This window comes from Coffea eugenioides, chromosome 9 (genome assembly GCF_003713205.1).
Source record: "Coffea eugenioides isolate CCC68of chromosome 9, Ceug_1.0, whole genome shotgun sequence".
NCBI lineage: Eukaryota > Viridiplantae > Streptophyta > Magnoliopsida > Gentianales > Rubiaceae > Coffea > Coffea eugenioides.
Window position 1 is genome coordinate 40,330,928 of NC_040043.1, and position 9,772 is coordinate 40,340,699.

Genomic DNA, 9,772 nt, shown 5'->3' on the forward strand with positions numbered 1-9,772 from the left:
CTAAGATGATGATACGGCAATGGGGCTTCTGACTAGGTGAACTCTATCACTCCAAGTAAACGAACCAAATGCGAACACTTTTCTCTGTGCTGTGTTTGTTGCTTGAACTGTAATGTTGAAGCTTTTAATTTCTCCAATCTGACTGAAGCGTAGAGTTGATGGAAATATGTTAACTGAGTATCCCAAAGGCTGTTCGATAGTCACTTGATATGTGCTGTTGGCTGTACCGACATTAGTAACACTTCTCCTCACTGTTATGGGTCTGTTGAGGTTTGCAATTGCAAGCGAGGGATAGTTAAGATTGCTTGGTGAAGGCACGACATTTGGGCAGTTGGGAACAAGAGGACTCCTAGCGTAGCAAAGGAAGAGAAGATAGTCGTTGTAAGTAGCATTATAAACAAGTCCAGGATCTGCAGCTTTTGATGGCTGAAAGTGGCCAGATCCATAGTGAAAGGGATTTGCTACGTTGCCACGGGCATCAGTTATTGGATTTCCAACGTTGTTCGTTGTTCTAGCTGCAGAAAATGGACGAAGACAAATTGGCAAAACCAAAGAAAAATTAGTAAGATAGTGTTATCGCATACTTATCGTTACTAACATGTCAGGTCATCCAATTTCTCATCAATTTAAGTTTTTTTTTTTTTGTAATGAGTAATATATGATGCTTCATTAATCTTTTTGAATGTATAGGTGTCTAACTTTATGGTTATGGTTGGAAGTTATAATAAAAATTTAAAATTCTCAAGATTAACAAATTAGTTTGAGAAAGGACTGTCAAGGGCGACAGAGGATACTAGAATGAGCGGTATTTATAATACTATTCAAGAGTAAATTTCTGCATATTCACAAGCATCAAAGATAGACAGAGCAATGTACCTGTGGTCATGATAGCAGATCTTATTGCAGCACTACTCCAATCAGGATGTATAGCTTTGATTAGTGCAGCAACAGCAGAAACATGCGGACAAGACATGGAAGTTCCAGATATAATGTTGTACTTAACAATCCTATTGTCGTAAGGGGAGCTTGTTGGGGGTGATGCCTCGCTCCATGCTGCAAGTATGTTTAGCCCTGGAGCAGTAATATCTGGCTGCAAGAAGAAAGTCATGGAGAACTTAAAAAAAAAAAGTGATCTAACTTAAATGTGAATCTGAATCACATTACACTTATCTTGGATTAGCGGTTACAGTATGATCGATCGAAGAAGATCAAAAGTTAGTAAGATTGCAATTACACATTTTTTGTCTCTCCAGAAACAAGGAAAGTTCTATCATGGGATGATCCGGTTACATCTATTTAAAATGTGTTTTAGGATTATGGGACAGTGTAATAAGAGTGAGCCATCCGTCAGTAGATTTACCTTTTTCAAATGAGCAACATGGAGAATTTGAATAGAGCGATGGAAATATGTACCTTAAGAATGTTCGGATCGATTCCATTTGGACCTAAGGAGGTGAAGACTGCCATAAATGGTGCTGGCGAAACGTTAACAACAGTTTTACCCGGATTAAGGGTTACTGTCGGATTTCGACTAGTCCTTGTGTAACTGACTGCATTATTTACATCAGCATAAGTGATGGTCAGTCCAGGGTGTAAAAGTGGTTCTACTTGAAATATATCTGTGGGAGGCTTTCCCAATACAGCAGCTACCCCTCCTGCTCTTCTAACTTCTGCCGATTGATTAACACCTCCAAAACGGCAGATAACAACTTTTCCGCGGACAAGGCTTTGAGAAAGTGTACCATTAAAGCAATATCTGGAAGTAATTAGAGAGTACATCATTGGCAAATGAGCATCATGAACGAGCTTATTAATTTCTTAGAAAATTTGTCATATATATATATATATATATATAGGGGTAAATGAACAGAAACCCTCTAGTGCTGGATGAAGTGGTGCCAGGAACTTCCACATCTCCTGCATATACCAAAGGTTGATTCCTCATTTGACTAAAAGGCGTTATCGTCTGTCCCTGTTTGATGTAAATTTTTGGTTAATCAGAACGATAGAGTTTAAGATCTAAAAAGTTAAGGGTAGTGTACAAGTAGCTAGCTACTTCTAATTTCTAGCCAGTATTTTTACAAAGGAAAATTCCTAGCACATGTTGTTAGATTTCCTTTGTTTACCTGAATGTTTAAGCCATTTCCAAGTACCATAGTTGATGGAAACATTCGGTCTATGCTACTAGCACCCACTGTGATAAGCCAAGGGGCGACGTTGGTCACCGTTGATGAGCCATTTCTGCCGTTATTACCCGCGCTGCATGCCACAACAATGTTATTCTTTGAAGCATGCAACGATCCAATTGCAATGCCATCGCTTGCATATGGCCTGCCTCGGTCACCTCCGAGTGAGACGCTAATAACATGAACACCGTCTTGAATGGCATCATCAAATGCCTTGATTATGCTAGCATCAGAGCAAGCGTCTTTCGATGTTTCATTAGGAAGTTTCCAACAAACTTTGTACGCGGCTAGGCGGACAAATGGAGCACCGCCGGTAACAGTACCGTTTGCAAATCCACCTATAGATGAAATATTAGCCACTCTTCGTCCTCCAACAGTTGATGCTGTATGAGTTCCATGACCATCTTTATCTCTGGCTGATCGGTAGTCCACTTTACTATTTACAGGACCATATACAGCCTCATACTCCTTTGCGTAGTACCTTGCTCCGATTAATTTCCTAACCAGGATAGAAAGTAGAAAACTTGATTGCCATCGTATTGATGTTAACAAATTTCAGAATGTATGAAATGGTAGGTTATGTTTTTTAGGTGAAAGGGGAAGATTGAAATTGTCTGCTTAGTCTTTTTCTTGGTCCAATCTTTAATAAAGGGTCTAAGTGATTGTGCTGAGTTAGGGATAGAATACCAAATTTAAAAGGGGTCACGAATCAACAAAAACCTTGAGGGGTTCATGAAATGACAAGAACCTTTTTTAACGTTGATTTTTTTTTTTGGGGAGAGGTGGGGGAGGTCGAAAATTGCAAAATATGGTATATTTGAAACAAGGTCGATTATCATTTTTGCTAACAAACTGCAACCTAAAACCTGATGAAACACGCTACTAGCTCAAGTAACAAATTTTTAAGAGCAGCACTTCATGACCCCTCTTCAACACTTCATGCATCACAATTCTTAGAATAGATTAATTACTTTTTCTTGATTTATTTACTTGGTTTCTAAATTTTAAAAGCACTCAGACTGACAATGAACTCTTACCTATTACAGTTGGAGCTTTTAAACGCCTCACCAGCTTCGCATACCCCTTTCCAGGACGAGGGAATTGGTCCCATACCAGCATCACTGAAACTCTGTGATTCCGGCCATATACCTAGTTGAAGAAAAAAAAAAAGAAAGAAAAAAAGCATTGGACATCGTTTGTCACTTTCATTTTATACGTAGAAAATGTCAAAATTTTCCCAAAATGGATATTCACTTTTCAAATCCCACTATTTAAATTCTATCAGTTGGACTTCTCATATGCATTAAAGCATATGGTAGTAAACTCGTGTGACCAACAAACAATTTATTAGCACCCTATTCTAAACTAGGGCTGCAAACGAATTGAAATGCTCGCGAGCAGCTCGAGTCCGAACTCAACTCAACTCGAGTTCGGTCAACATCGATCTCGAGTCGAGTTCAAGTTGACCAAGTCGAATTCAAGTTTAAAAATACTAAACTCGTTAGTTCGCGAACTAACTCGAATTCAATTATATATATATATATAAATATATTATTTTACTAATAAAGTTACATATATATTCCTCATATTTTATTATTTGTTAAGAAAAATTATTATTTTATTTATTTTTAAAAATAAAATAATTATTATTTTTTATTTTTTTAAGCTCGAACTTTATATTTTGAACTCGTTGAACTCGAGTTCTAGATTCGTAAATCTAGGTTGAGACTCGGTTCGATTATGTCAAAACTTGACTCGATTCGACTCGTTTGCACCCCTATTCTGAACTAACCCCCACAACGCAAAAATAATAATAAAAAAAAACCTTCAACAGTCAAAATGGTTTTTTGTGTGTATATGCATACATATTTGAAGTGTTTATGGTCAACAAAATGTTTAAGGTAATTAAAATAGTGCTCATAGAAATGTGGATGGAGAATATTATAATAATCAACAAAATAGTTCTTGACAAGGGAAATGGAAAATTACCAGAATCAAAGACTCCAACAATAACATCTTTCCCATAGTTTGCTCTCTTCAGTAATGCATCCCCGCTTACACGACTAGGATCACCATTTGCTTCGAGTAAGTATGTGAAATCCCATGATCTTGTTGTTTGAGGCCTTAATTCCCTTGCCTGGCTACGAAAAACTGAAATCACTCCATCCATCTCTGTTGATAGCAACAATAGCTTGCATTAAGTACAAGAGTACAATGATATTCGTATGTGTCTGTGTGTGCATGTGTAATTTTCTTTTTTTTTTTGGGAGTTATTTTCCTCCTGCATGTGGAAAGATTGTGAGAAAGCACTCTATTTGGTGAGAGTTGCAATATTTTACTGTTAAACCAATTGCCAGCCAATTTTATATGAAGAGCAAATTGCATATATACTCGATAAATTATTCGGGTTATCTTGCTTTAATTTAGTCACTGAAATTTTTTATTTAGCCAAAATGATCATTTAATCAATTAAATAGTACATTTTTTGCCACTCAACTCATGAAAACATGCACTTTTGCTCACTCAACTAATGAAAAAGTACACTTGTTGGTCACAAAATGTATCTTTGTACTAGTTGAATAACTAATTTGGCTAAATAAAGAGTTGATAACCAAAACAAAGGATTTCAAATAAATTAATGGCAATTTCCGCCGTTTGATCTTATATGAATTCAAGGTTCTTTTTTTTTTTTTTTTAAAGTTTCCGATTGTGCAGATAGCCATTGTTATTCACTAATTACTACTATAAGTTAACTAATAAGAAATCACAGTAATAAGTGAAACACACTATATAATATTGTACCATAAGAATTTCGAAAGTTTGATCGGTGACTAAGAATTCGGAAACTTATTCTCAATATATATATATTCAAACTGTTTTATCAAACATTGTATATTGGATATTCTTTAGTTTTATCGATTTTCATTTTATTGAAATTCAAAATCCAATCTAGATTGGATCGATCGATTTTTCGGTGGTTTCTAACTTTGAACACCCCTAACCATTACTATTTCACGTCATCATCATTATTATTATAGGGTTGTATGTATGCATTGCTGTCATATCTTTTTGACAAGAAGTTCGTAAACAACACTTAAATTAACCTCACAAGATACAACCAAAAGGCAATTGCTTCGTTACTGTCATATCTGAAGACAAGGAAAACCTCACTTCGAACTGACCAATGCATTGCAGGACTTGTAATCCGTGGCGATTTACCAAGCGTATGCTTGACTAACCTGATAATTTAGAGGCTTCTTCTGGCGTAAGCAATGCGGAGAATCCATTGATTACGTTCTTATAGCTATAAATATGGGAGGCTTTAGCCTCTTCTTGTGAACCCTTTACGGAACGAAGATAGGAGTGATGCTGATCCTCTATTTCTTCAGGATTTCTGTTTCCACTGTGCTCTCCGAGGTACGCTACGTAGACCTGCAAGGGAATAATCAGTACAGTGATTTTTTTTTTCTGAACTGACAATCAAAATTAGTAACACACGGATTACAGAAATGGGACATATATAGCAACCTTCCGTTCTTCACATAAGACTTTCACATGAAAAACAAGAAGAAAGCATAACGCAACTAAACAACTCTTCATTTTTAGCTTCTTGTGTTCTGACAGTTAGTTCCTGGCTGTATAACTTCACTACTGAACACCGCCATTATATAGAGACGAGTATATGACCAATAGGCAGTGCGGTCTTGATTAACTTGTAATACCCGGCATATTTTCCCCTAAAAAAAAAAGATATATCAATAACACATAATGTTTGTTTTTGTTCAGTACTATCTAGCGGATAAGTGACTGTTTTGCGTTATATTTGAATGATATTTTATATTACTTTTAGTCACTTTTGTAATGTTATAAGAAAAAAAATGGTCTATTTTGACTAAATTGGTTCTAAATGCTACTTAGTACTTAAATGAGATTTTTGTCCTTTTTACTCGCATGTTTCAATTGTTTTTGTAGGAGTTAGAAATGAACTTTGTCTTGGATAAGTTGCAATATGTTGATTGAAATCCGAAAATTCACAAAGTTGACAAGTTTCAAAAGTAGTTCGAGTCACATCAGTAAGAAATTGGAGAAACTTGTCGATTAAAAGAGTTGGGCTGCATCTCTCCAAGAATCCCTGGCCGGATTCTGGAAGGGATTCAAGACAGAATGTTAGGCTTTGGAACAATAAAATGGCAGCTAAAATTCTTCTTTTTAACAATATCAGGGCTATGGACTCCGGGCGTCGATCACACCATAACTGCTTTTCTGATTGCATAATGCTTCATTTTCTCGCTTTAAGAATTCTTATGGATTGGCCAGTTCATGTCACAAGGAAGAAGGACTACATTTAAAATTGGGGATGGTATGGGTAACTGCCTTAACAGATTATTTTTTATAACTATATAACAAATATTTTTTGCCAACTCAAACAAGATAAGAAATAGCCGACTAATTTCTATTTTCACGGTTTGGATTGGCAATTTTTAGAAATTTTTTTCTATCATTTATTGAACACGTTTTCTGATTATCTTTTTATTTTACATGCATCGCATTACAACACATATGCTATATTGGATAAATAAAATTTGTTCGATTAGTCTTCATTCCATATGAATTTATTCAATTGAGGATTTAGAAGCGGGAATGAGTAGGAATTTGAAGCCGAAGCACTCAAGCAAGTAGACCTTTACTTTAGAATTTGAGGTTATTCCTCCAATTGGTTTATTCTAAATAATTCTAATATTAGCTTAAGAAAAAAAATTTTGGTGTACTCGTTTTTATTCTCAAATGAGTTTTAGGGTCCGTTTGTTTCGGGTAAAAATGTTTTCCAGGAAAATATTTTCCTAATTTCCTGTGTTTGGTTGCACAAAAGTTACTGAAAATATTTTCCTATGTAAAATATTTTCACTCATCTTATGGAAAACAACTTCCCTTCCAAACTTACTGAAGTTGTTTTCCGAAATGCATGCATCCCGCCTGTAGTATGTTCCAAACTTACTGAAAATATCTTGTAGTATGTTCTTTTTTTTTTTTTTTTAGTGTAAACAGGAGGACTCGAACCCAAGACCTCTTCCTTACACTCCCTCCCCCGTACCACCCAACCCTCCCCCTAGTATATTCAAAATAAAAAAAAAAACCTCATCCTGCTCATCCTATGCTAGTAATTAATTATGTATAATAGGGACATTATTTTCTAGAGAAACTTTCAGCAGTGAGAGTGCAAGATATATGTCACAATAAGCATTGCATGTGATTGATATTTGACACTAAATGGCCAGCAATTTGTTTATTGCTTAAGGAGATATTTTTTATTCATATATACATTTCTCCAAGATTTTTTAAAGTTAAACAATGAAATAAATTTTCTTATTTTGCATGGGAAGAAGTATGTAGTTATAATGTGTAGAAAGTAAAGATAGAGATAAAAGTGAAAATATTTCAAAAGTTAAACAAACACTAGAAAAATGAAGTAAGAAAATATTTTCAATAAGCTAATCAAACACCTGAAAATGATGAAAGGGAAATGATTTTCATGGAAAATTACTTCCACGGAAAATATTTTCTCAAGGAAAACATTTATTTCCAACCAAACAGACCCTTAATCCAAAACTAAAGAGTGCTCGAGTAGGTGGCTATATTCTACCCAACTTCTGCTGATGGAGGAATTAATGGAGCTATTGTTGGTATGGTTAGATATCTCTACATACTCGTAGACTGGTTTTCCGTGTACTGCGGAGTATTGGAGGACTTAATGCTTGAATACGGACCTCGTTTTAGCCGTCTTCTGTAATAGAATAGGGAGATCTTGATGTACAATGTTATACGAACTCCAAGAAAAAATACTTTAATTTATTTGCTGCTCAAAGAAAATAAAAGATAAAAAATTGACCCCTATTCATTTTACTTTTAAACAACATTTAGATTATGCTCCTTTTAATTGATTAAATCCATCAAAATATTACTATGTTTATATGCTCTCCATCAAAGTAGTAACAATAATGGAAATAAGTGTTTAGTTATTAAAAAATAAATCATTGATCAACAAAGTTATTTCTCTTCACTTTTAATAATGTGGCCTAACTCAATTATACCCATTGCCTAATTCAAGCTTAGGCATTTGTACTTCAGTCATTTGTAGTTTAATTACTACATTGGAGCTATAGAAATTACAAAACTAACAATAAATGTGACAGCAATGCGGGGTTTTTGATACTAAGTAATTGTCAATGTATATTTATTGCACCTTTAAAAAGTTTCTATCAATGTACTAAAACCAAACTAGTATTCTAACCCATGCTAATGCACGGGATTTTTTGTTTCTTATTTTTGTTTTGATTAGTTATTGAACTTGGACAAGCATAAGTAATTTATGAAAAGAATATAAAACATATTCTTACTTTTTAATTAATATTTATTTTATAATATTAGTATATTTTGTTTTATCAAGAACATGTATTCTATTTCTAGCAATGGTAATAAATTTTTGATGTAACAATTAAAATTTGATGGACCCAAATCGATAAATACACAAAATCCAGGGGAACAATCAAGAAAAAAAGGATATTGAGACAAAGGGAAATTTTCTATTAATCAAACAAGACTCTGGCTACACCATACAAAACACAACGGAGGTTACTACTTCTTTTCTTAAGGCTAAGAGACGGACGCACAGGCTATATATCAATATCCCTTGGTGGCTAACTTCTATTACTAACTCTACTTGTCGTAAGAGATTCAATCCCATGTGACTACCCTACCAACCAACAATACTACTACCAATCCACTAATGCCACGTGGCAACATAAATAAATAATGAAGGTTTTGTTTGTATTTCTACATTGCCTCCCTTAAATCAACCTCCTCTAACTTAGACATACCCAACATCTTCTTTAACTTGACAAATGTCTCCGTTTTCAATGTTTTGGTGAAAATGTCAGTCACTTGCTCTTCAGTTTTACAATAATCAACTTTAATCTCCCTCTCTCGAACCAACTCATGTATGAAGTGATATTTGATGTCAATATGTTTGCTACGTCTATGGAGTACTGGATTCTTGGATAACTCAATCGCTGACTTAATATCACAATAAATTTTCGTAGAATAAACCTACTTGTGTTGTAGAACACCAAGTATGTGACGTAACCACAAAACTTGAGTAACACTGTTAGCTCCTGCAATATAATCCCCCTCCGTTGTAGATAATGCAATCACCTGTTGCTTCTTTGACTTCGAAGAAAACACGCCAGAGCTAATAAAAATGCATAATCAGAAGTACTCTTCCTCTCTACTGTAGCACCTGTTCAATCACTATCTGTGTAGCCAAACAATCCAACTGGATTATTTCCTGAATAAAAAATGCCATTACTACGAGTACCTCCAATATATCTCAAAATCCTCTTAGCCACTTGCAAAAGTGACTGACGTGGATTTTTCATGAACCTGCTTATCAAACCAACAGCAAAATTGATATCTGACCTAGTAGACGTCAAATATCTCAAACTCCATACTAAACTTTTAAAGTAGATAGGATTTACATATACACCAGCACCCTCCTTGATCAACCTCAATTTTTCTTCCACTGACGTCAT

General features: G+C 34.8%; 1 protein-coding gene across 1 annotated transcript; it reads right to left on the minus strand.

Moving 5' to 3' along the window:
• On the minus strand, positions 1 to 9,772 carry LOC113782573 (subtilisin-like protease SBT5.6). Its single transcript, XM_027328457.1, has 10 exons — positions 9,559 to 9,772; positions 5,715 to 5,734; positions 5,426 to 5,618; positions 4,176 to 4,358; positions 3,224 to 3,335; positions 2,127 to 2,685; positions 1,875 to 1,972; positions 1,414 to 1,756; positions 877 to 1,090; positions 1 to 515 (listed from the first exon to the last, which is right to left on the minus strand). Exons 1-10 carry the CDS (start codon positions 9,770 to 9,772, stop codon positions 1 to 3), a joined length of 2,451 nt encoding a protein of 816 aa, XP_027184258.1.

What these genes read in the sequence shown, in the direction of transcription:
- LOC113782573 (XM_027328457.1), bottom strand. Translation starts at nt 9,772, where the DNA reads ATGACGTCAGTGGAAGAAAAATTGAGGTTGATCAAGGAGGGTGCTGGT. An exon ending in TCTTATGTGAAGAACGGAAG is followed by an intron (nt 5,619 to 5,714) that starts GTTGCTATATAT and finishes ATTCCCTTGCAG; the next exon opens with GTCTACGTAGCGTACCTCGG. An exon ending in AGAAGCCTCTAAATTATCAG is followed by an intron (nt 4,359 to 5,425) that starts GTTAGTCAAGCA and finishes TGCTATCAACAG; the next exon opens with AGATGGATGGAGTGATTTCA.